We start from the raw sequence: 27,554 nt of genomic DNA, 5'->3' as shown, positions 1-27,554 counted from the left end.
TATTAAATTTAAAACTCAATTACAATTTTTTTTACAATTTTTCGTAGTGTAGTTTTTTTTTGGAGGTCGTGTCCAGATATTTTCATATAATGGATCAACTTTATTGTTTGAAGTGATGCTTTTGATGTTTACATCGGTCTGTGAAGTTAAATGATTCTAAGAAACATTAATGAATATGGATGAATATAGAAAACAATTAAATAAATAAATAAGTAATATTTAAATATCCGGTCCTTACCTCAAACAAAATACAACGCGTGTTACAAAGATCAGTTGGTTAGATTTATTTTGGGAAATTGTCGCTGTTTGTCTTGTTTTTTCTTTCTTTCTTTCTTTCTTTCTTTCTTTCTTTCTTTCTTTCTCTGAGAGTGATTTGAAGCTTATAAATGCAGAGTTGCCTGTTGCTAAATCACGTATTGAATGAAGTTACCGCTGAGTTTTAGAGGGTTAAACCCGAATTTAACTCGAGTCAAAGCAGGAATTTCCAGTACTTAATAAAATGGATCAAGGAAGGTTGTGGCGTGTCAGTCATGAGGATGCAAGGAGGAATCCAAGACAGTGTTAACATTTCAGCAACGGAAAGGGAGTGAATGGACTTGAGAAAGAGCTGAAGACATCAAAAATGTTGCTCGCCGGACAGATGTAACAGAATTTATATTTCTGCACTGACTGAAGATGGTAACAGCTTCCGTAACAAAAGCGGAAATGCAGAGCAGAGTCCTTGGGAAGCTGATAGGCGCTCAGGTAGTCAGTAGATTCCCAATCTTTTAAGGAATCTGTTGGTCCCTGTCCTGGGCCAGATGAATCCAGTCCACGTCCCTCTGCCGTGTTTCTTTACGATCTATTTTAATATTATTTTCCCCATCTTATCTTATATCTTCTAAGTGGTATCATCCCTTAAGTTGTTTAAGTAAATCTTTCATTTCATTTCTTGTATCAGACATGCGTGCTGCATGCCTTACCCATTATTATTTATTTATTTAGTGTTCTGTAATATGTTTTTATCCGTCACGGTGGTCTAGCGCTTAGAACGCTGGCCTTGTAATCCTGGGGTCTCGGGTTCGATTCCCGGCGGTGCCCGAATTTATAACTTGTGTTGGACAAGGCCGTGGTCTAGGCAACACGGACTTTTCCTCCGTGGCATCCCAACAATTACTCCATTCACACACAGAAGAAGGCAATGGCAAACCACTTCTGGATCATCTGCCAAGAACGTATATGAACAGGTCCCAGTCCGAGAAAAGGATGGAAGGATCCTGTTCGTATGGACCTGTCGTCAGACAGAACACTAAGTAATAATAATAATAATATGCTTTTAGCGAAGTTTCTGATTTATGAAGCATTTCCTCCCAACCCATTGTAACCCCCCCCCCCCCCCTCAGATCCAAATATTCTCCTGGGAGGAGAGCTCACACATTGTCAAAACTCTTCGTACTTTGAGGATTATCTCTGTATTCGATATTCGTTTATTTCAGGAACAAATCTGTCTCAAAAGTAATCATATTCATACATCGCTCTAAGGAGTCGCGACGTTTTACCCTTTCGTGTCCTCAGGTTTGTCACCACGTCGAAAAATATTTCGATTAAAAGTTTTAGATTGATTTTTTTTTCAGTTCTAGCTGAGGTGAGTCCGAAGATGTCTTGTCTTCTGGGCTGTAGCGCCTTGTAGTCTGGTGGTTTTTTACAAAAGTTTCGGAGGTCCTTTCTGCTTCCATCATCAGGGCGATCGACCTCTCCCTGATGATGGAGGCAACAAAGGCAGATTCCATATGAAGTCAGATATATCGTGCCCAGAATGAAAGTTGTTTAAATGTGCAAGTTTAATTAAATTCGTCGTTCGTATAAATTGAAACCTAAAAGCCTAGTAGGAACTACGATATCTTTTTAATTCGACCACAGTTAACTGGCGATTTACTTTGCTCATTTATCGACACTTTTTCAGCTGCAAAGTTTCATATAGCTGCAGTAGGCTAATTAAATTAGAATATTATTATGGATTGTGAGTGGGTAAGGCTTTGGAAGGGGGCAGGAGTGATGTATTTGTGTACTCTAGGGTGCATGAGGAAAATCTTGTACCCCCTGCTTCAATAATCATCTCATTTTGTATTCATGGGTTATATACGATTCTCAATGTAAACAGACGATTTCCTTGGTCAACAACATGTTGATCTTTGCAGTGGTGAATAGTTGTGTTTTCTTTGCGGTAAGGACTGAATTCGTAAATATTTGGACGAAATTCCCGTTGGCGTAAGCTCACTCCCGTTATAGTTCTAAGGCGCGCGTCATTGCTTTTATTTGTCTCTGGAAGGACATTTGTACTGTAGTCTTGTGTACTATTTCCGGAACAATAACAGCACTTTTAGAATAGTTTTGATTTCAGCGAAGCGCACACAAACGGATGTAATTCTGCCACTGGCAGTGTCTCGTTTGTTATGCTGTGTCAAATGGTAGTATCACTGAAAATTGTGATTCGGAAAGGATTTAAAATTTGCCAAATTCGAGGACTTAACTTGGGTATTTGCTTGGAGTCGCCGGAGAAATACGTATCACGTTAAATCACGTTTGTAAGGAAATATTCGGTGATCATTATTAGGTCAACCGAAAATCGTAAATTTACTCTGGGTGCAAAATGTGGTTATTTTTTGAAAAAACAAGACGATACGTGTAAGATCAGATTCTTCTATTTGAAACAAAACCCTAGCGTGGCCTCAGAATAAAATGTGTCTGGTACACTTGTCTTTTCTTGATAACTTACAATTATTATATTTATTTATTGTTCTGTCTGACGACAGGTCCATATGAACAGGATCCTTCCATCCTTTTCTCTTCTCGGACTGGGACCTGTTCATATACGTTCTTGGCAGGTGATCCAGAAGTGGTTTGCCATTGCCTTCTTCTGTGTGTGAATGGAGTAATTGTTGGGATGCCACGGAGGAAAACTCCGTGTTGCCTAGACCACGGCCTTGCCCAACATAAGTTATAAATTCGGGCACCGCCGGGAATCGAACCAGAGACCCCCAGGATTACAAGGCCAGCGTTCTAACCGCTAGACCACCTCATCTTATTATTATTTAGTGTTCTGTCTGAGGACAGGTCCATATGAACAGGATCCTTCCATCCTTTTCTCGGACTGGGACCTGTTCATATACGTTCTTGGCAGATGATCCAGAAGTGGTTTGCCATTGCCTTCTTCTGTGTGTGAATGGAGTAATTGTTGGGATGCCACGGAGGAAAACTCCGTGTTGCCTAGACCATTATCTAATATTAGTGTTTACACTTCTGTCGCGAAGTTTGTCAGACTGGGAGAAATGCAGTGAAGAGTAAAAAGATTAGAAGTGTTGGCAGTTGGAAGTGTGATCGACTCGAATAGCCTTAATTTTACTTAATTTAAAATTTGATACGAAAGTAAGAACATACTTGAAAATTGATATTTTAGGCTTGTATGTTCGAACTTTTGGCATGCTTATTTCTTGAGACCGCGAAGAAGAATCCGGAAAACTGTCCCAAGTTCGAGTCCCGGTGAGGAATTTTCCTGTAACTCGGGAATCGAGTACGATATGTCGGTGCAAAGACCAAAATTGTTTCGGCGATGAGAATACAGGAACGTAGGTCAAAATCGAAAGTGTCGTGGGTTTGAGTCTCGGTGAAGATGTTGGATTTAGGGATTATAATATTTTTTTTCTGTAATATTCAACGATAGACGTCGAATCGTCATGCCTGTATAAGGATTGCGAGATTTATTTGAAGATATTTATGAATTTATCTGTTGTTATAGCCGTTGTCATGGTAATTCTGTTGAGGGATTTCGAACCACGTGATATGACTGTGTTTACTGCATTAGATTATCTCCTCATTCTGGACGTTCAGTTTACTTGTGAGGGTAGTGAGTAGAAATCTGAAACACCCGGTACTGACTGCTACCTGGTTCGTTGCAGGGTCACGTACGGATGGAGTTTCCTTTTCTCACCGAACAATTTGGGCCCATCCGGTCATAATCTCCCTCTTATCCTTGTCCAAATGAACACCGTCGAATGTAGTAACAATTGCTACGTGTAGTTGGCGCCAGCGTTCTGTGTGACGTAATGTGCCGCTCAGGAAGCGAAGACAGCGACACTGCGGTCCTTTTCTTAAACGGCAGTGACCCTGAATGTTAGTTTAACGCAGATGAATTAGATTTGGAAGTAAAACGTGTTAAAATGGTGCTTCAGTGTGCCTCAGAATACAGACTTATGAGCTGTTTTCGTATTATAAAATATAGCTTGTGTCAGAAATTCCTTTCCCTGAATTTTTGTCTGTTATCGAACTTTTTATAGTCACGTTTAAAATATCCAGTCCTGAAGAAATAATCTGTCAAATCCGTATCTACAATAGCTCATAATATTAATTCTCAGGGCACTTGGTCCTACACAGGACGGAGTGTAGGTGTTTTTCACTGTCCAGCGTGAGGCCCTACTTATATCACGTGACTGTCGTGTTATTCTCAACAATGGGACGAGAGGTCTGTTGTTGAAACCTGTTTGTAAGTTATATTGTTGGTGTAGGTGCAGTACACAGCTGTACGTGGCGCAGAATGTGTTAAGAGAATGGAAATTTATACTCCAATTCGGAATAATATTTGTACATTTTCCAAGTGTAAAATCTGCGATATTTCGGTTCTCGTTGACCTCGATGCATGTTCACTGAATTTGTGATCGAACAGATCAGCGGATTACAATCACACCGCGTAAAGTCGTTGTTTGTTTGTTTGTTTTGTTTTTGTTTTCCTTCCTCCCTCCCCTCCAACTGATATACGCCATACGAAAATAAAGTCAGATGATAACGGTGGTCTAGCGGTTAGAACGCTGGCCTTGTAATCCTGGGGTCTCGAGTTCGATTCCCGGCGGTGCCCGAATTTATAACTTGTGTTGGGCAAGGCCGTGGTCTAGGCAACACGGAGTTTTCCTCCGTGGCATCCCAACAATTACTCCATTCACACACAGAAGAAGGCAATGGCAAACCACTTCTGGATCATCTGCCAAGAACGTATATGAAAAGGTCCCAGTCCGAGAAAAGGATGGAAGGATCCTGTTCATAAGGACCTGTCGTCAGACAGAAAACTAAATAATAATAATAAGATGAGGTGGTCTAGCTGTTAGAACGCTGGCCTTGTAATCCTGGGGTCTCGGGTTCGATTCCCGGCGGTGCCCGAATTTATAACTTGTGTTGGGCAAGGCCGTGGTCTAGGCAACACGGAGTTTTCCTCCGTGGCATCCCAACAATTACTCCATTTACACACAGAAGAAGGCAATGGCAAACCACTTCTGGATCATCTGCCAAGAACTTATATGAACAGGTCCCAGTCCGAGAAAAGGATGCAACGATCCTGTTCATATGGACCTGTCGTCAGACAGAACACTAAATAAATAATAATACTGTGTCAGATGCAAAGTTCTGACCACGGCGGAAATTCCGATGCTGGTCTTCTGGGTTGTGATGCCGTGTGGACTTGCTAATATGCAAAATGAGAATAATATTGTTGTTTTATTTCATTGCTTTATTTTATAAATTATACCGAACAAAGCGAGGAAGTAGTTTTCACTTCGTCACATTCAGGAGGTCCCAGTTCAAATCTCGTGCCGCAGACCTGCTATCCTGACTGGGATTTGTTATGGTTTTTCTCAGTCCCTCCACTCAGGTGGTTGGAGAGTACCAGACAACAAATCATACCATGAACCCTTCCTTCCAGATCCCCTCCATTTAAGGAGAGAAAAAGAGAATTAAGTTGTAGAATGAGCTCTGAATTACTAGAACATGTCCAAAAGGCTTTGTCAGTAGTAAGTGGCTTCAGACTGCCCTCTGATAATTGTGTTTGCTTGTGGCTTGCCTAGCGGTCACTAAGTACAGAGTCTGGGGTAACAGCAGTCTGCATCCCTCAGATACATTGAAGATACTCACATTTGATCCCTTGTGTCAGCGTTTTGTTTATACAGGGATGGCCAGAATACGTAATGACCTACCAAGTCCAAATTCGGAACAAATTGCAGTCAAGAAAGTTGTCGCTACAAACGAAAGTTAAGTCAAAATTAGTTATTATCAGATCAGTTTGCATTTTATGGAACAACCTGTACAATTTGTCATAATTCTTATCCAACTTACGTACTTCAAGTGGAAAGGGACTTCCCCCCTTTGTGAAAAAAACAGACGTGAGGAGTCGCCTGTGTATTTAGGTATATTTTCCTCAGGGGCTCCATATTACTATGCAGCGTTAAGTGACTAAGGCTGATGAATGAATAATGAAATGGAAAGGAAGCGGCCGTGGCCTAATTTAAGGAATTGTCTAGCATAATTTGTACTCCTCACCATATATTATGAGGATGGTTAAATCACGATGAGAAATTCTAGTCGTAAAACCTGAAGGAAAGAGAATATTTGGAAGACCAAGGCGTAGATGAGATGATGATATTAAAATGGATTTTAGGGAAATAGGATCTACGAATGTGGGTTGGATTTATCTAGCTCATGATAAGGACCGGTTTCGGACTTTTGTGAACAAGGTAATGGACTAATGGGTTTCATAAGTGTTAGGGAATTTCGAGACTAGCTGAGCGTACTATTCGTCAAGGACTCTGCTTCACTGAGGTGGTTAGTTCATTTGGAACCTTAGAATGAAGCTTTCAGAAGGCGACGGATGTCTGTGCTTGCTATGACATTCTTAAGGCTCATGTTTAAGGCAATTCAACAGTGACCCTAGTCAACCCTTGCCTTGGCCCTTGGGTTTAAAGCCAAATCTACTTCCGGTGTAGCAAACCCATTCAATTTCTTACAACTTCCTGTTTTGTGAGCCACTCGTAGTGGCAGGCCTCCTTGAAACAGTCACTCATCCACTCAAGACATTCCCAACATTTTATGGAAGCCGAAGGTTCATTACCATGTTCGCAAAAGCCCGCCACTGGTCCTTGTCCTAAGCCAGATGAATCCAGTCCATACCACCCCATCATTATTTCTCTAAGTTCCATTTTAATATTATCCTCCCACCTACGTCTCGGTCTCCTAGTGGTATCTTTCTTCCCGATTTGCCCACCAAACCCTGTGTGAATTCATCTTCTCTCCCATGCGTGTTACATGCCTTACCAATCTCATCCTCCTTGATTTGATCAGTCTTAATTATATTTGGCGAGGAGGACAATTCGTGAAGTTCCGTTGTAACACTTTCTCCGGTCTCATATTAATTAATTCTTCGATCCAGATATTCTCCTCGTCATCCTGTCCTCAAACACCCTCAGTGTAGTCGTTCTTGGATTTTGTCCGTCGTCCAATGTTAAAAGTTCACACGACGTTTCGAAAACACGATCCGCGTTCGTCTTCAGGGGCACCAACTGTGTTGGGTCCGATAGAAATTTACTTAAGTCTCAATTACTCGACCATCCAGTGATTGAGACTTAAGCTAGTGATAATTATATTTGTTTAAATCACGGCAATACTTCCAGACGGACGGACAACTTCATTTCTGGTATGTTTCAAAATTAAATTTATCAATATATTATTTTATTTTCTATTTCTAATTTATTAATATTCATTTAGTCTTTATATTATTTATTTTACAGGATGATACAAAAACGTCCACCCACACAAATCATGTTAAGCACGACGTACATACAGAACAACTTCAAATACGATATTAAAAAATACAATAAAATCTTGAATAAAACATCATTTGAAATCTGATAAAACATCTGACTAAAAGATATTTATAAGATATTGTAGATGCGTCATATTGTGATTTATTTAAATAGTATTAAAAATATATTAAAATAGGCCGTCAATCACAATATAAGATAATTAAAAGATTAAAATATCATTTTACGTTCCTTATCGATTATATATTTTTAATACTATCTGACTAAAAGTTGCATTTAAGAAATTATATTTAAGTTTATATAATTTTATACCCCTGAAGATGATTCTTTTAGAACTGAAACATGTCGTGTAAAAAAGTGATGTTCTAATGTAAATCGAACATTTCGATAGAGAGCATCATTTAATATATTTTAAATATTTAAATGTTAATTATAGTAATATTTTAATATTTAATAGGAATTTTATTGTGATTAGACTGACAAGATTTAAACAAATATATATTTATCACAATATGACGCAACTTTATCATCTCATGATCTAGTGATAATTAGTTTTCTGTCTTAAGGAATTCCCTGTTCTTATGCAACCCGGAGAATCGTCACTGTTACAAAATAAGTCCTGAGGACGTTTTTCCTTTGGTTTCTGCCTTTCATGTCCTCCTGTTCCATCTGTCTACCGTCCTCCTCCTTGAAACATGTGGTTCGTGTTTCTAGAAGCCTTTCTCCGACCTACTTGCAAACGAACAGCCAGCCAGACGTCTGTCTGCACTTTCCCCATGTAAACTGCAAGGTTGCTTCGTGCGTAACTGAAGGGAGACTGGATTCTCTTTTTATAACCTTTTTTTATCTCTCGTCATTTCATAGACGATGATGATCGCTTGGAAACTGTAATGAGCGAATAGAAAAATTTCCTCGAAGTTTCTAACTAACTGCTCGCACAGTGGCGCCCGTCTTCTGGGTTGTAGCGCCGTGTAGTCTGGTAGAAGTTTGCCGACGTTTTTAAAGTCGAAACGTCCGTTCCAGGAATTTAGAGTTCCTCAGGACTGCGAAATATTTACCTGGTCCGCGTGTTTTTCGGAAATATCCTCGTTGCCTCGAACAAATGACATTTCAAAAGCGAAGTGCAGTTATCGACGTGTCTATGGCATCCCTTGAAATTTCATGAGGTCGTTGTTAGGGGCTTATTTTGACACGCGAATTCAGAAAGGAGGAAGAATTTGTCTGTGGAGGTGCGAAAAAGACTTTAGATTTCGACCACCTTTTGTTAATTTGTATATAACTTTCAAAGAAATTCAGTAATCTGTTGTCATTTCCTAAACAGTGTACCTTTTAACAAAATCCATTTTATATTTTAAACACCGGCCTGTTAATCCGTTTAAAGGTTTATTTCCGTTTTCAACCTTAACTCCCTGTCAAACGCTGGGTTAACAAGGTGACGGATTTACGGCTAAGCTGTTTGTAGTTGATGGAAAATTGAAAAAAAAAAAAAAATAACCTGTGACTCAGTCCCATGGAGTGCCTGAAGTAACCCTCTTTACGTGACTGTCAGCGTTTTAAAAATCCTACTAAGGTAACTTTAAAACGGTTGGCTGAACAGGTTCTGACAAAATGATGTTTGTATTAGCACAGCTTTCAGTGAATTTATACAAATATTTCCCAGGTTTCCTGTTTTCGTCAGGTAGATAAACTTTAACCGCCACGGTGGTCTAGCGGTTAGAACGCTGGCCTTGTAATCCTGGGGTCTCGGGTTCGATTCCCGGCGGTGCCCGAATTTATAACTTGTGTTGGGCAAGGCCGTGGTCTAAGCAAACACGGAGTTTTCCTCCGTGGCATCCCAACAATTACTCCATTCACACACAGAAGAAGGCAATGGCAAATCACTTCTGGACCATCTGCCAAGAACGTATATGAACAGGTCCCAGTCCGAGAAAAGGATGGAAGGATCCTGTTCATATGGACCTGTCGTCAGACAGAACACTAAATATATATAATAATAATAGATAAACTTTGTTTGGTCTTCCACTGACAACTCTTTGCCTCGATACATTCATTGGCCAATTCTGATTTCAGATGCAGTTCCATCGTCAGTTCTGATCCATTGGCTTTCCCCAGACGCTTTGTTCCCTAACCACAGCACGTTACAGTCTGTGAAACTTCCACCCATCAGTTATCGACGTATTTAAAAGTCATTCTTTCTTAAATTTAACTTGTTTTCACAGACAAAAGTGTGATCACAGATCATTGTTTTCCCATGGTACTTCCTGGCAATAAAATAGCCATTTTAAATTTTCCACACTTTTATTTAATGTAAAAAAAAAAACTTTAAAAACGAACTGATGCTAATGAATGAAGTTTCGTGTTAATTACATCTGTCATATTCTTCAGCGCTGAGAAATTGTCTTTTGAGGTAAAATTAAATCGATTTAATTTTTATTTTATTTTCGCTCGTGCAAAAAATTAAACTGAGCAGTTGATACAAGTATTAAAAATCCAAAGAGGAAAGAGGTATAATTAAGACTAGAAACCCGTGTTGTTACCCTAGCAACTAGAAATGCAAATCGCAAAGCCAAGAGAAATTATTGATGTCGGAAATATAGTTTATTAGGCCTGTGTGATTTTCAAAACATGCCAATTCCAAAAAACAAACGATGGTGATATGATGATTATTATTATATTTATTTAGTGTTCTGTCTGACGACAGGTCCATATGAACAGGATCCTTCCATCCTTTTCTCGGACTGGGACCTGTTCATATACGTTCTTGGCAGATGATCCAGAAGTGGTTTGCCATTGCCTTCTTCTGTGTGTGAATGGAGTAATTGTTGGGATGCCACGGAGGAAAACTCCGTGTTGCCTAGACCACAGCCTTGCCCAACACAAGTTATAAATTCGGGCACCGCCGGGAATCGAACCCGAGACCCCCAGGATTACAAGGCCAGCGTTCTAACCGCTAGACCACCTCATCTTATTATTATTTAGTGTTCTGTCTGAGGACAGGTCCATATGAACAGGATCCTTCCATCCTTTTCTCGGACTGGGACCTGTTCATATACGTTCTTGGCAGGTGATCCAGAAGTGGTTTGCCGTTGCCTTCTTCTGTGTGTGAATGGAGTAATTGTTGGGATGCCACGGAGGAAAACTCCGTGTTGCCTAGACCACGGCCTTGCCCAACACAAGTTATAAATTCGGGCACCGCCGGGAATCGAACCCGAGACCCCAGGATTACAAGGCCAGCGTTCTGATATGATATCTTATTTTAATGGTTGCACTATCCTTGTTGACATTTAGTTTCCTTCCAGCAAAACAACAGTCAGGAAATCAGTCAGTGTGTGAATAAATTTTTCTTTAGTATAATCCTAACTTTCCACCGGCTCATTGCGAGCTACGTCCCTCAAGAAATTGAAAACTTTACGCCCGGAAACTAGAAACAAAACACGCCAGATTTGCGCTAAGCGTCAAAAATATCATTCGAAAATTTTCCGCTCGATTTGACAGGAAATGACGTCACGTGATATGCGTCACTCGGTGCTATTTCCAGCGCCCTCAATGACTGCGGGTTTCAACATCAGTGTTGGCAACGCGGCGTGCGTTTATATGCGCCAAGCTGTGGGATTTTCCGTCTAAAAGTGACTCGCCCAACCAATATTTTATTATTTTTTTTTCCAGAATCCAAACAAACACTGGACCATAATGTATCTGGTTATGTTTCTTTTCTGTTAATTTTCGAACGTAATACCGTGCATGCGCTGCGTACAGCTCAGGGAACGGGTTTTAGAGTCAAATCCGCTGCACTGTTCATTCCACATGGCATCGCGTTTAACCAATTAAAGCAAAACTTATAAACAAACTTCAACTTTATATTTTCAGTGCCAGTCTCCAGACTTCCAAAATTATTTCTCTGAATCAGAAATCGTCTTCAGAAGCTAACATTCGGTCGTACTCGTGATTATTTTATTGTAAAATGTAATGTGACTCTGTAAAGTCCGCAGAAGATGGGTAAGTAACCCCGAAACACGTACGTAATGATAATTTGTGTGTCCTATTTAATGACGAGGATACAGTGAAATTTAAGGCTTTGACCGGGATGTTCTTTTGTTAAATCTTATGTGGTACCGCCTGATTCGACTTCTAATGGTTAAGTGAAGTGTTTTCTTCGCGGTACGGTCTGGATTCGTAAATATTATGAAGACGAGCTTCGGCTTCAAAGGGTTAACCAGCTGATTTTTGTAATGGTGAGGTGAAGTGTTTTCTTCGCGGTACGGTCTGGATTCGTAAATATTATGAAGACGAGCTTCGGCTTCAAAGGGTTAATAAATTTTGATTAAGTTCTATTTTAAAAGTTTTTACGTCTAGTGTCGACCATAAGTCGAGAATAACCACTGCAACTGTTTCGACTGAAAACAATCGATCAATCGATAGTTTAATAAAGGGCAAAACAGCCATCGCCTTTAAAATTCTTTCGTTAACTCCTGTGACGCTTGACGAATTATAAGTGTTCTTTAAGAAATTTTTCTGGATTTTGGATACGCGTGTATACACAATTTTTGTATGTTAAAAATATTCTGTTTCAACTGCGTAGGTTAGGCTTATATAGCGTCGAATTGCAGAACGGCTCTGAATTATGTTTTGGAACGGATGTGGAAGGAGTGGCTATGATCTATTGCAGTGGTATTCAACCTGGGGTACGTGAAATTTTAAAAAAAATATATTACTTTATGAAGAACACTGAATAATCAGTAATGTAATTTATTTAATTTATTTTAGATGTAGATTATATACTATGTATAACTTGAATTATACACCAATAACTTTGGGGGTACAAAGTTGAAGAGAAATTATATCTGGGGGCACGCGAAGACATCTTAGGGGGTACGTGAAATTTAAAAAAAATATTATTTTATGATAAACACTGAATAATCAGTAATGTAATTCATTTAATTTATTTTAGATGTAGATTATATACTATGTATAACTTGAATTATACATCAACAAATTTGGGGGTACAAAGTTGAAGAGAAATTATATCTGGGGGTACGCGAACAAAAAAGGTTGAATACCACTGATCTAGTAATGCATGGAGCTGAAAGTACGGAGTACTAACCACTCGACCGCCATCTTCATATTACACATTTCCTTCTCGTGTTTTGTAATACGTATTTTTCAATAGGGAGTTCAAGTTTAAACGATGACGCATTAGTTGATGTTTGCAACATTTAGTGGTCTGGTTATTTGATTACTACTGCGTAATTTGAATTTAATAGCATTTTAGGTTCTTACGGCAGTGTGTACAAAGATGGATGTCTTCTGGTTTGTAGCGCCGTGTAGTCTTGTAGATGTCCTTATTATCTCTGTCATCGCCCTGATAATAGAGGCAGCATGACCCTCTGAAAAGCCATCTTTGTGTTCGATTTGATTCTGAATCTTTTTTTTAAAAAATTAGATCATTTGAGTGTTAATAATTAATCTGTTGTGGCGAAGACAACTTTTCTCTGTCTGTCGCTGTCTGTGTTGCCATACGGCGTTTGTTTTCTGTTGCAGGTTAAATTCACATGTCGTATGGCAACAGATAAGAGACGCGAAGGAAATCATGTGGCAGTCTTGCAGACACCGATAGCAGTCATCAATTATGCTGAAAGTTCTGACCGTCACATTTCTTGTTTCAATATTCTGCCACCACGGTTGTGCAGGCGGGCCGAATGACACAGTTGGTGCACCTGAAGATATCGGTTGGCAGACTTGGTTACTTGTCGATCCAGGGAAACCCAGAGAGCACATGGAGAATGAAAAGAAGAGACGAATAACCCCTAAGTCCGTCTTCATAGCTCCCGCCTTTTCTGGGACCTCCCATCTTCCAGACTGTGCTGACGGTTACAGACCAGATTCGATGGGTCGATGTGTCAAGTTGGTACAACTGAACCACGAGGCGCAGTTGGATTTCCTTCTGCAGAGACTCAATGCAATGTATGCAGCTCCTCCAGTTCGACGTGGCTCAGGAGACGACATGTCGGCTTCTGATTCCAGTCCATCGGGACCTTTTCAAGTGCCTATACCGATAGACATCCCACAGGAACCGGAACAAGAAACAGAGGAATCAGTTGAAGTCGCTGTTGTAATGGCAGACGTCTTGAAAGACAATCGACTGATTGACAACAACAAAAGAAATGAAACAAAAGAATCACAGAGTATTGTAGCTGTTTGGAATGTTGGCAAGAATGGAACGTCTCTCGAAGAAATCGAAAGTTCTAGTGATTTAGAAAATGAGTCAGAGGATCTTCATTTTGGAGAAACAGATTTGAAATTAATCACGTCAAATGATACAAAATATAAAATTGTAAATAAGAGTGAAAATTCTACGGACGCGAAAACATCATCGAAAGTAATTAATCAGACGTTAGAAGATACAATTACATCGCCTTATTCGGCTTTGGGATTGTTAGAGGAAGTTAGCAACGTCAGTTCCGAAGACGGGAGGTCAGGAAATACGAGTCGAAGGAACGTTTCTGGTAATCGAGACTCGGCTGAATCGATTCCGATAACAACTGAAGCATTTGTTATAACAGCAGTAACTAAACGAGACAGTTTCGCGGGTAATGTCCATGCGTCGCTACCAGAAATCCCAGTCACTAGAGAAATAGAACCACAGTTGCTTCCAGCATCGACGTACAGACCAAGAACATTTGTGAGATTCCCTTCAGAAAATAGTCCCGTCAGTGTTGATAACAACGAAGCTTTGTCAAATGGCGTTTTTGCTGGGCGAACGCGAAATCGTGTGAAATTTCCACAAACCCACTTTGGTTTTCAGAAACCAGGATCTTTGTTACCTAGTGATGTTCAACAGAGGCAGACATTTTGGTGGTTGCCAACAGGATGGCGATTGGATCCGACAAGGCATCAGCCGATGTTGATTACATTTTGGGCTAGGATGCCTTTGCTACGTGATCACCACTTCCGGTTGACTGACAGTCATCAAATCACCAACGCGGGCAGGAGACGTGGACCTCTGGTGTATTAAAAACGAGTGAGAAATTTGACGGACAGTACAAATATCAGGAATCCATGCTTACGTCACAAGGAATGCAGAGACCTGATATATGATTGTGTTTTCTAGTCGGTCCGGTCCTAGTCTGTTTGGAAGCTGTTGAGTCGACAACTCTTCAGAGATTATGAAAGCTTGAAGTTTGAGTTATGTTTTTGTTAAAATTTTAACCAAGGCAAAAAAATGTAATCAGTTATATATTTATATTGTATATATATTATTGTAGTATCCGGAATATAGAATTATGTGATCTGATATTCGTGTACGCTACGTGAAGGTTTGACGGAGGACGATTTATCATAAATTAAACAAATGTAATTACCAAAATGCCCGGGATCCAAAGTCAAACCTTCAATTTCAATCTCTTTTTGAGTGTTACTGTAGGAGTACAAAGTATTTAATTATGTGTATAATAAAATATGATATGAGGCTAAGTATTTCATTCGTAAATTCTTCTGTATCGGCCCCAAGAAACTGAATATGTCGTCCACATGTTCAAATATGGCTGTCTACTGGGTTGCAGCGTTCTGAGGTCGTCCGGAACTTTGGTAAGCTTCTAACACGACGCTACAACCCAGAAGGCAGCCATCTTGATATCTTCTCTCTCGTCAGTGCTACTACGAGACAGTTAATTTCACGAAAATAAAGTTAGTAGTAACGAGCTGAAGTCTTGCGATACGTTGTAACGATATTAGATAATTATTTACTAAACGTAATCGACGTAGTTTGAATCTTGAGCTACTGGTGTATTCCGCAGGTTTGGATAATACGTAAGAAGTAACAGCCCACAGCAAAATATTCATCCTGTCATGACGTCTCTGTCGTTCTCCAAGATCCTGAAGTTTCCGTGTACACGGAGGAATTCAGAGCAACATTCATTATGGACGTTGGTTATCAGTGAGTACATAATTATTTAAACGCTTAGCACGATATATTTCTTGTAAGTATACAGTCGCCAGCAAAAATTGTTTTAACAATCATGACAGCAACAAATATTATACTCTGTGGTGACCAAACTGGTATGGAGCATTTTGTGATTTTTAGACGTATTTTTAATCTCGATATATTAACTAGTTAGACGTTGAACTGCTTATCAACACTGATTATATTGCCATGTTGTGCAGTGCGTGCCGAATCATACCTCGGAAATTGAGCATCAGACGGCGTCTGTTAACATTTGATTCGAGATTTTGTTGGTATTACTGATAGTAGAAAATTGACTAACGTCTAATGACACGACTATACTACATTTAATGAAAATTCGATTAGCCTTTTTCGAGTTATGTGACAGAACATTAGTTTCTAGGACTACCGATAGATGGTAGGAGGATCGGTGATGAAACATGTGAAGATTTGAGAAAAATCAATTACAATGTACCGGTACTCTTTGGAGTACACTAAAAATGTTGTCGACGTAGTGACTACAGTTCTCATGAAGTTGGACTTCTTACGGACTTCTAGTGTTTTTTTAAAAAAAAATTGTAATGGTTTATTCGAAAGAGATTCGTATTTTATTGTTAAGTTCCTTCGCACATGTTTCGCATTGAAACTATTGTTTACGAGAACTTCGCCACACACAGCATTCTGGGGACTGTCTTCCGCGTTTTGGATCTGATACGTAAAACCGAATGTTAAGGAAGTCCGTTTTATATTTTCTCGCCTTTTCCCTGCAGAGAACCTTCTACTGTAGAACTCGTTGCGCCCAATATATCGATATCACTTTCGATACTTTTAAATCGATTTCTAATTCACGAGTCCATATATCGATATCACTTTCGATACTTTTAAATCGATTTCTAATTCACGAGTCCATATATCGATATCACTTTCAATACTTTTAAATCGATTTCTAATTCACGTGTCCATATATCGATATCACTTTCGATACTTTTAAATCGATTTCTAATTCACGAGTCCATATATCGATATCACTTTCAATACTTTTAAATCGATTTCTAATTCACGAGTCCATATATCGATATCACTTTCGATACTTTTAAATCGATTTCTAATCCACGAATCGATTTTTGCGCATCTGCACAATGCACGTCTTGCTGTGTCAGTTTCACTAAAAAGGTGAGACCACAGCAGTTTGTAATAATCAGAGCTTTAACACTTTTTTTATTATTTGTTCCTGTTTCATTTAAGCGACCAACAATCGATATTCGTAATATTGCGAGGTGATCAGTTTCATTAAAAATACCATGTGCAAGAATTGAACTCAGAGACTAAACTTATGACATCTATACTGGATAATTACTGTTAACTGTGCTCATTTTATGGATTTCCTAAGGTAAGAAAGCATACGAATAATTTCATCACTTGGTAGATCAGATTTTGAGCATTTATATATATTTTTACGTGTACCACACTTTGTTCAACCGAGGTTAGGGGCTTTATCGTTAGGGTTTAGAATTTAGAGGGATGTTAACATTTTTTGAACTGATAATACAGAAGGTATTAGTGAACATTATTTCAGACAAAACAATTTTTAATGTTTATTAATCCGTTCAGATTATGTCGTTCAATTGTTTCCAAGTTTCGCTGCTTTAGTCTACGAGAAGGGAAAAGTGCAAGGCTAAGCGATCCGATGACCTTTCGTCGTGACTGGGCAAGTATCCAAAATAAGTCGCGAAAGGAAGTGTACTCCCGAATGAATGCTGACGGTCCGTCCAGTAACTTGCTTTATGGAGGACGTTCGCCTCGAACCCACCTGTCAGGGTTCAGTGTTTACTCACAAAGTCAGGGAATTCCTTGTTTGGAAACTTTTGGCTTCTATTCTGACCAAGTGCAACTCTGTTTACATTTTCCTTACCTACATACGAGGTGCGATCGGAAGGTTTCCAGACTGCGCGTATAAAAACCCGTACACTTATCTCAGGTATTAAATTCATCCATCACCCTCGAAGTAGTTCCCCTGGGAGTGAACACAACGATCCCAGCGCCGCTGCCAAGCCTGGAAGCATCCCTGGCAATCTTTCTTTGCCACGGTGGTCTAGCGGTTAGAGCGCTGGCCTTGTAATCCTGGGGTCTCGGGTTTGATTCCCGGCGGTGCCCGAATTTATAACTTGTGTTGGGCAAGGCCGTGGTCTAGGCAACACGGAGTTTTCCTCCGGGGGCTTCCCAACAATTACTCCATTCACACAGATGAAGGCAATGGCAAACCACTTCTGGATCATCTGCCAAGAACGTATATGAACAGGTCCCAGTCCGAGAAAAGGATGGAAGGATCCTGTTCATATGGACCTGTCCTCAGACAGAACACTAAATAAATAAATAAACATAGACCCTATTTGGTCGCCGTCTTCTCTCTCACCCTGGAGACAGAATTCAGTCTCGGGGCAGACCACACTGGATGAGGTGACTCTGCGTCAAATTTTTCTCCGAATACTTCGGTTTTCCTTACTAATCATCATTCCACCAATGATTCACACACCTATCATCATACACGATTGGTACATTGTTTCTGTTTGAGACAACAGTACGTTCGCCCTGATGATGGAGGCAACAAGGACCTCCGAAACGTCGGTAAACTTCTACCAGACTACACGGCGCAACAACCCAGAAAACAGCCAACTTCACACTTTTTTGTTGTTGTATAATTCAGGTTTAAAGTCTTTCATCGTGCTGAGACTGAATTTCATTCGTCGCCCCTTTAATGTAAAAATATGGAATGGTCGTGGTAAGTGTACGCTGAATTTATAAATAAATAACGAAATGATAGACAGTTCCTTTTGCGTTGAAATGCGTGGTTTGTAGTTCTCCAAGTAAGAAGGTAATCGTGATTCTGTACATGTCCTTATCATAACCTTCCATTGTCAGAATACTGCATAGTACGCAAGCCTATACTGAGGCCTATACTTAACTTGGACAACGCGTAACTTGCACACATGAGACCAGTTTCCGAAATGAGAACAAGCGAAACACTTCACGACAGTCGTGTACAACAAAATTATTTTGAAATTAATAAATTTCCGATGATGATGAAGGAGTCAGAGGAATGTTTAAAGAATTTTGGTTAGAAAATCCCACAGATCGCGTCCAATCGGAATACAGAGGACATTGGATTATATAATTATGATGGATGTAGTAACGCGGGTGAATTTATTTATGTCCAGTGGCACAGTTTTGGAGTTGCTGGGTTACTTATGAAAAGTAAAATCATGGGAAGAGCTTAAAATATTTTCGGTTTTAATTACAGTAATCGACTACTGAAGGCAGGCACTTGGAATGTTACGTGTTAAAAAAAGATTATAATCGTATCTACAAATGTGCGAGTTATATTTATGTACGCACATCTCACATTTGTACTACTTACCCAGCCCATCTCATTCTTCTTGTAGTTATCACCCTAAAAATACAGATTCTCAAACATGTATACACTTTTTATACAGGATATTATCCTTGTTTTCGATGTCCATGTGTTTTGTTTATGAAATACGGTGGTCATTTTGAACACCTACATTACATTAACCAATTCACTGCCAATGCTGACGTATGTCATAATTTAGTTAATTAAAATACCTTTATATCATTCATCGAATGTGTGTACACATTTTTTGGGACACACTATATTTCGTGAAGAATACAATTATGAATCTCCTCACTGCGTAATTTATGTTGGTCTTAATGGACAGTATTTTGACTGTACTCCAGCGTAAATGATTTACAAAGGCACAAACTTAGCTTTCGGATTGTTTCACTGCAATATAGGCCTTGTTCAGTAATTGCAGACATTTATACAGCACAAGCTAATCCGGTTTAATTTGTCTACCACACGATCTCATAAATTACAACGTATCATTTGCATAGCGGAAACATCTATACGTGTTGCGAGTAATCATGTGATTCGAGCTGCGTATGAGAAATATGCGCTGTCATTCTTAGTTGCTGCCAGACACAAGGAATGTTTCAAACATGAGTTTCAGTTTCCTTTTATAATATTGCATTCCAAAAAACACTTGTAACAGCACTGTTTCCACCTGCCATCGAAATTTTGTTGTTAACTGTTCAAAGAAACCGACACTGTAGTGATATATAAACATTAATGACTATGCTATTATTCGTACAGCATTCTACTTATTAATGGGAAATGTTAAGACTTGGCACCACTGGAACAAGTGTTGAAAGTGATGGAAAAGTACGCTGTCGCACATACGCAAAATATATTACAATGTTTCAAGGTTATCAACGAATTGCATCTCGCACAGGTACAATGTTTTTGGCCGTTTATAGCAGTCACTCTTACCCATGATTTTAAACTTACCAGTTTTACAGCCATTCTTATCATTCGAGCAAAATTGGCAAGCTAGTATATAATTGTATCGTTATAAATTCAGACGTTTAATAGTATAATATTTCATTTTATTTGGTTAATTATCATAACTAACTGTTTTAATGGACTTGGTGTTCGTCTATTAAATGCCATGCGGGTTAAGGACGTATACTCAAATTATGAGCCCACTTAACATGAACAATTTAAAAATTCCCTGTTTATGCTAGACAGTGCAACCAACAAACTATGTTGCAGAGTCCTCCTTGACAAGCTAATAGTCGTTCAGCCAATTAAGAAATTTCCCACTTTTGGTATCCAATGACAAATTACAATGTTTACAAGAGCCACACTACTGAACCTTACTCTGAGTCACATGAATTCAGTCTGCATCATTACACCCTATCTGTGCAAACTCTTGTAATATTTTTAATATTATTGTTCTGTCTATGTCTAGATCTCTCAAGTGGCCTCTTCCATTCATCTCTTCTGCCTTAAATTTTGTGAACATTTCTTATCTCATTCATGGCAACTGATTATCTTTTGTTCACTTGGAAGCAGTAGATGTACCCTAAGAATTCAGGATACTATGAACATATTTTTCTCTCACAATCAGCAAAAATAAATTTCTTTTGACTACTAAATCAGAATACATTCTGACCTCTTTGTGTAGTTACCAGGACACAGAATTCTCATAAAAGAATCTAATGGTTGTTGCAATTGTCTTTATCTTTCTAATATATATTTATTGTCATGGCAAACCATGGAACAAATATCTTTAATTGGAATGAAAGATCACATCGTCACACTAGCCATATTCTTAGTCTTATACAAGGTTCAGTGGACCATACGCAGAACATTATGTTCTGTGAGGTCATCATTGTAAGTCATGAAAAATTAAATCACAAGTTCTCAGTACATTTTGTGACTAATATTTCTGTGTATGTATATTACTAAGCAAATTTTATCTTTATTATTTTCAATAATTATGTCAGGCCTATTTGCCAGAACCTGTCTCTTCTTGATTCCATAGAACTTTTATATCTTCATGTTCACATACTGGCTTAGATGTGTGCGAGTATCATTTTCCTGTTGTTTCGATCCCCAACGCTTTGGATATTGAGTACTGTTGATGTATACAGACCTTATCGTATCTTATTGTGTATTCATTCTTTGCCAGACCTGATGTTAGGTAGTCAATAGCATTTTCATATTCTTTATATAGTCAACATCTGCTTCCAGTTTTTTCTTAAAGTAGTTTGAGCTGATTGCCTGATCTATAGACTTTGTATTTCTCCCTTAATGCCTCTAAACTTTAGCCATCAGCACGACTGTTCCTTATCCGCTGAATTTTCATCTAAACTACGTGGAAACTATCTATGCATCCTCTTTTCTTCTTATATTCTGAAATAATATTATTATTTTTTTTATTTTCTTTGTTTAACTTTGAAAGGATTTCTTAAATCTGTTAAGTGTTTGCAGCAGTGTTGAGTTTGTGTTATGTAGGTGTGTCCCTACAATTTGTATTAGTAAAAGTAAAGTTTGTCCCACTATACGCCATGTAGGCGTTTGGGGTGAGAGGAGGTGTAGCTCCTCTCTTCCTTGACCTCGGCACTAGATGGGGGTGAGTGGTCAGCATCACGCCCCGGCCGGCTTTACCCCCGGGAAATGACCCAGGTACCCATTGTAGAGGAGGCTGGGTGGGCCCCAGAGCCGGTCTGGACGCAGAGGCTAGAGGAAAAATCCTGCCCCCATCGGGGATCGAACCCCGGTCGTCCAGCCCGTAGCTAGTCACTATACTGACTGAGCTATCCCGGCTCTTACAATTTGTATTAGTGCATTGTTTTATTTTCTACAAATGTCTGCTCTTGGGTAACTGTTTCTGTTGTTTTTGTTATGTTTTAGTTCTGATGTTGGTATTGTTACGAGAGGCTGACAGTGAAGTGCTTTGCCCTGAAGGATGTTTATGCTATCGTTGGACTCCGACGATACTGTGTGCTTACACGCACCTACACCAACTGCCCAAGGGCATACAGTTCTGGTACACACACCTTGATGTGACACATGACAACATTTCTGTCTTGTATGAGAACGAGTTAAAGTTAGCAGGTTTATTGCATCTTCGGACGCTCAAGATCGTCTCAAGTCACTTGACAGCGTTACAAGATAGAGTGTTCAGCGGCGTGACAAATTTGACTTTACTTAACCTGACAAACAATGCATTGCACACCCTGAACTCTGGTGCGTTCTGTGGTCTGGAGTCACTTCGCAAACTTGATCTGAGTAAGAACAGGATAAACAGCATCCATCAGGATGCCTTCTGTGCCTTATCGACCCTGCAGGTACTGAGTTTAGATGAGAACAAGCTAAGCACTCTAGAATTTGGAACTTTTCAAGGTCTTACCAACCTAACTGTACTCTCGCTGAGAAATAATATCATTGAGGCATTTTCTGACCGTGTGTTTGAAGATTTACATAATGTGGTATTTCTTGATCTGACTGGCAACCACATAAAGCTGCTGGATGCTGAATACTTGTTCCAAGGAATGAAAAACTTGTTAATACTCTATCTCATTGATAACAATTTAACATGTGACTGTGGACTGAAAGATACGTGGCTCTGGTTTGCAAGTCATAATGTTGGCAACATTGCTACATGTGCTAGCCCTACAGAGCTGTCAGGACAGTCGTGGGTTGTACTGAATCACACAGTCTGTTCAGTTTCTGATCCTGTGTTGGCTGTTGGAATTGGGTCTGTTTCAGTGTACGTCCTTTTAGCTGTGTTGGTGTTAGAGATAATGCTAGCAGTAATTATGTATATATATCATAAGAAGTATCCGACAGAGTCCCAGTCAGAATCCATCGCCTTACATGTGATGTCAGGAAGTAGCAGTGAAGGCATACATAATCCTGAAAGCTGATACTGGTTGACGTAATGGAGGGAGGAGACTATTAAATTTAACCCGTCACTTCCATTCAGAAGCACTGGGTCTATCAGCTGCGGTTTATGTGACGTGAATAGTTTTGATAGAGAAACATTTGTAAATATTTGTGCAAATAAATGTAAATAGGGAATGAAAATGCAGATCTACTTGGATTCTTATTAAAGGCCTGTATGATGGAATTTCTGTTCAAAACAGCATTAGAATGAATTCAAGTGTGTATAAGTTCAGGTATACACATTTTAGGAACTCTTGCATTCGCATCCTCAGATGACTGATTATTATTGTTATTATTGTTATCCCATCTATTCACCACTTTACGGGGTATGTACTTCCATGTACCCGAGACAGACCTTGTCCCTAAGGTACGTAGGGCAGCAGCTATTTCCGGGATACACATTGTTTTTAGCAAGTGCTACATGTATTATATAATTTTATTTTATGACAGCGTCTTTCAAATGATGTATGAAGATCCCAAAATGGCGGTCTTCTGCGGTTCCCTGATGTCGTGTTCGCCCAGGGCGTTGGCCAAATATTTTCTGAGTTTATTATTATTATTATTGTTGTTGTTGTCTTTAATTTTGATGGTTAGCATTGAACCTAGGACCTTTGGCTAGCATGCTTGTCGCTATAGCACCACTATCTAATGGACCTTTGCTCCACCTGTGTAAAGTGTGGGAAGCCCCAGCTAACAAAATGGTGACATTATGTAGAATCCTGTTCCGTTAAATGAATAATTCTGTTTCTCACTGTTCAATCATTGACCTTGGTTGGGATATATAATGAAGTCATGTTTTGTTGGTATATTTCACGAGGGTATCTGATACCAGATTTTATTAAAATCTGACAGGGGTTGAAGAGGTGTATCCTGAAACTATGTGCCTACCTGCAGCAAGAGAAACTAGGATTTAAAAATGCAGGTCAAAGTTGATAAAGTTGGCAATCTTATGCACCAACATTTTATGGAGTTCAACAGGACATTTTGCATATTGTAACTGAAGTTAGGATATACGAAATACTCAGAATTTATTCAGAGAGTGGAGTAAGTTTATGAAGTTTAATCTAACAGTTGGTAGTTAGCAGGAATTACTTTTTGGGATCTGGTAGGAAATATGGGGACATGGACATTTGTGACTGCAGGCATGGGCAGAGTTTCTGTGGGATCAGAAGCTTTTTCTTTGTGCAAATTCTGAATAAAAAAATACATTTTATTTATCTTAGGTAAGTTTAATTTCCAGTACAAATCACATTGGTCTTAAAGCCTTCTTTAAGAATGAAGATTTCTGTCTTCTGGGTTGTTGCGCTGTGTAGTCTGGTTGATGTTCACCAACGTTTCTGAGGTCATACTGCCTCCTTCATCAGGGCGATGAATATGCCAATTGGGTGGGTGGGGCTAGGTTTATAGGAGCCGGACTGTGAATGGAGTAGCCTGCCCCGAGCCAATGGGAGCAGGTCCACACCCACGCCTGATTTGACACCTGCTCCAATTGGCTCGGGGCAGGCTACTCCATTCACGGTACGTGAACATCACTTACTGGGCAGACAGATGACATCCTCATTATGCACCCACTTTACATACGGAGTTCAAAGAGTGCATGAATACTGATAAGACAACCTAACTTCTATCAAAGTACCTTCTGGATTCAATGCACACATAATTGAAAACATCCTATTAAGAAAATATATTATGTTTTTAAGCCCTTGAATATTCTAGCTAACAAGAATTTCTCAGCAGAGTCTGAACGGCTAGCAGGAGGTTTTACGATCTTCACCTGCTTATAGAACCTTGCAATGTCTTGTTCTAGTCTGGCAGATTCACGTCCATCCCATACTTTGAGCAGTACAGATCCACCTACACATGACACCTGCACAGCAAATCGCAATGCAGAATAAGCCAAATGCACAATATTTTCATGATCCATCTCACGAATACCACTTGCATTTGGAGCCATGTCACTCAGAACAGTGTTCACTTTCTTGCCGTCCAATAGCTCCTGTAACTTTGCATGGGCAGAAGGCGTTGTGAAATCTATTCCACCCATCAACATAGCACCTTCTATTGGATATATTGGATTACGATCGACAGCTATGACCTGTCCCACAGGTTTCCTGGCATCTGTACAAACAGAATTAGCCTTCAATGTATTTTAAAGCGATTACAGACCCAGATGTAGTCATATTTCCCCAATGTAAATATTAACATTACTAATTTTTGGTGTTCATTTACTGCAGACAAATCTACTGTGGAAGTAGCTACTGAGTGCTGACAATATTACATTGTAGAGAGACTTGAATTCCTCATTTGGCATTAATTTTATGCACATTTCAAAGAACACATATTTATGTCATTCACATATTTTATAAATAATTTCTCAGGGATACACACACACACAGAGTGACTTTTCAGTGTCTTCAAATTTCTTATGTTATGCAGTCCTTTACAATCTGTTAACCCTTTGAAGCCACAGCTCATCTAAACAATATTTAAGATTCAGTCCGTACCTCAAAGAAAACACAACACTTCATTACAAAGATCAATTTATTAATGCTGTTTAAGAAAATAGTTCCTGTGTACACTGATAATAATACAAGACCCATGAATACAAAATGTACAGTTAATGACTGTTAAAGCAGGTGGTACATATAGTTACCACTGGGGTTTACAAGGTTAGTCTCTTGTGCTAGTTTTCTTTCAAATACCTGGTATGGAAATATGACTCCAATGCAATGTATGTTGTGCATTAACCAACGGAGTTACTTGCTGGTTTGACTGTATACAGGTTATGTAAAAGTGTTGTAATGGAGTATTCGTGTTCAGAAATGAAGGTACGGAATAAGACATAGATAGGATGAAGGGAAAAAGAAAGAATTGTAATGATGTTTTCAAGTAAGAGTGTATAACAGTTATGTAGGATTGCATAACATAAATTAAATAAATTAGACTCTAAAGAGTGTATTTCTAAATTATATAGTTCTGCATCACATCCCAGTTTTCACCACCACATTTCAATGTGTCAAGAGCTTCGCAAATGACAGGAACAGGATTTGCTTACTGGTATAATTAAATTAGGAATTAATTTAACAACAAAATAACCTTTGCCATTTGCATTAACCCGATGTACTGCAACTTGAGTCCAGCTTCCAGGTGCTGCACCACAATCGACAACACACTGTCCAGGAGAAAGCAGACTGAATCTATCATCAATTTCAATCAGTTTAAATGCACTACGGCACCTGTTAACAAATAGAACAAATAATGTACACAATTTAACACTACCAACTGTACAGTTTTATCGGGAAGATTCTAGTTTAGTGACGGAGTACTTCATCCACCCTCATTCATATCTAATACGTTCTATACATAAATTTTCTGGGGATCAAGAAAGTCTTACAGCAAGGCTGATGTGCTCAATTTTACTAGTAGTAACGAGTATACTTTAGATGATGGCTGGAGTATGTATCATTTTTAAACACTTAAATTATGTTTTAAAATGAGTCATGAGTGATTTCAAACCCATATTCATTGCAGGAGCACAGTGGTGAAACTGATTATTCCTGATATTTTGAATGTGTAAACTCTGAATTAACAATTTACATTGTGCATTTCAGGCAGTATCAATATGATTGCTATGAAAAATGCTGTCCAAAAAACAATTCTGCACCAATGCATGAATAATAAGAGATATGACCATCTACTTATTAGAGCTATTTACATAAATAGTATGGAGTGAAATAAAAGATAATCTTCCAATGCTGGCTTAAATACTTTTATATCATGAATTAAAATTTTAATGGTCTCTGGAAGAGTATTAAATAATTTGATCTCTGTATAGTAAGAAGCTGATAATTAGTGAGGTTAGCACTTGGATGATGGAGATCATGCATGTGCCTTGTATTCATATTACGTATGTCTGTTTGTTTGGAACATCTCCACGTTTTCCACAACAAAAAACAGTAATGGGAGTAGGAGTTCATGCAAGGAGGAATATATTACATTTCTTAAATAAGTTCTCTGCACGATACTCTTCTCTGAACACCTGCCATTCATGTAATGATTTTCTTTTGGATGATAAATACTGTTTTGCTGTCAAATTTCCATAATTCCTTATAACATGATGGAAATAGATATATAAACTAATTTTAAAGTATTTACTTTCAACAATGGTTAGAATGTCCTCATGAAAAAAACATACTTAACTTAATTTGGGGATAATATATTCAGTATGCTTCCTCCAGTAAAATTATCAATTTGTAAACCAAGGAATTTTGCTGCTAATACCTCAATTGTTTTACTATCATAACATATATTAAAATTTATATTTGGTCTGTTGTTAGTAGTGAATTTCATGAAGCGACAACAATGAAGCCCAATAACCGACACAGTTATTCACCGAATAATACCTGTAGTTCAACACTTTTGCCTTTTCTACGTATGGATCGGCAAGTTGCCTTGTTAACCATTCTTGTGAACTTTTGCTACGACCTTTCAGATTTTTTGGAACTTCTTTATACAGCTGATAGGAGGTGCAGATTTTTCTTACTGTTTCTGTAACTTTCCTAGATTGCACAGTATGTACAAATTGCAAGTATATGTTTAACATAGTGTTGAATGTAGTGAGGTTAAATTTACTAATAGTATAATTCATTAGCCGCCATGATGAAATCTTGCGTCTCAATCTTGTCCCGTT

At 38.8% G+C, this 27,554-nt stretch overlaps 2 protein-coding genes across 14 annotated transcripts in view; one reads left to right on the top strand and one right to left on the bottom strand.

Moving 5' to 3' along the window:
- Window positions 1–23,009, top strand: part of LOC110835676 (uncharacterized) — a 432,687-nt gene extending 409,678 nt beyond the window's left edge. For 7 of the 13 annotated variants that reach the window (XM_087340780.1, XM_087340781.1, XM_087340779.1 and 4 more), the window contains one exon: window positions 13,155–15,089. In XM_087340780.1, coding sequence (XP_087196906.1) covers window positions 13,243–14,628 — 1,386 coding nt within the window. In that variant the 5' untranslated portion in view covers window positions 13,155–13,242 and the 3' untranslated portion in view covers window positions 14,629–15,089. Of the gene's footprint in view, window positions 1–11,209; window positions 11,613–13,154; window positions 15,300–15,409; window positions 15,550–19,567; window positions 19,863–21,829 lie in introns of those variants that run through there. The other 6 variants (XM_087340783.1, XM_022080985.2, XM_087340784.1 and 3 more) reach the window with 5 other exon arrangements.
- Window positions 23,010–24,072: 1,063 nt separating this feature from the next.
- On the bottom strand, window positions 24,073–27,546 carry Mrm2 (Mitochondrial rRNA methyltransferase 2). Its single transcript, XM_022080995.2, has 3 exons — window positions 27,268–27,546; window positions 25,961–26,100; window positions 24,073–24,982 (listed from the first exon to the last, which is right to left on the bottom strand). Exons 1-3 carry the CDS (start codon window positions 27,510–27,512, stop codon window positions 24,552–24,554), a joined length of 816 nt encoding a protein of 271 aa, XP_021936687.2. The 5' UTR covers window positions 27,513–27,546; the 3' UTR covers window positions 24,073–24,551.
- Window positions 27,547–27,554: the final 8 nt, after the last annotated feature.

This window comes from Zootermopsis nevadensis, unplaced genomic scaffold (assembly GCF_977971745.1).
Source record: "Zootermopsis nevadensis isolate Lab colony 2312 unplaced genomic scaffold, Znev_1.0 Znev_ptg000061l, whole genome shotgun sequence".
In the NCBI taxonomy this organism is placed as follows: Eukaryota; Metazoa; Arthropoda; class Insecta; order Blattodea; family Termopsidae; genus Zootermopsis; species Zootermopsis nevadensis.
This window is presented reverse-complemented; position numbering and strand designations above follow the sequence as displayed.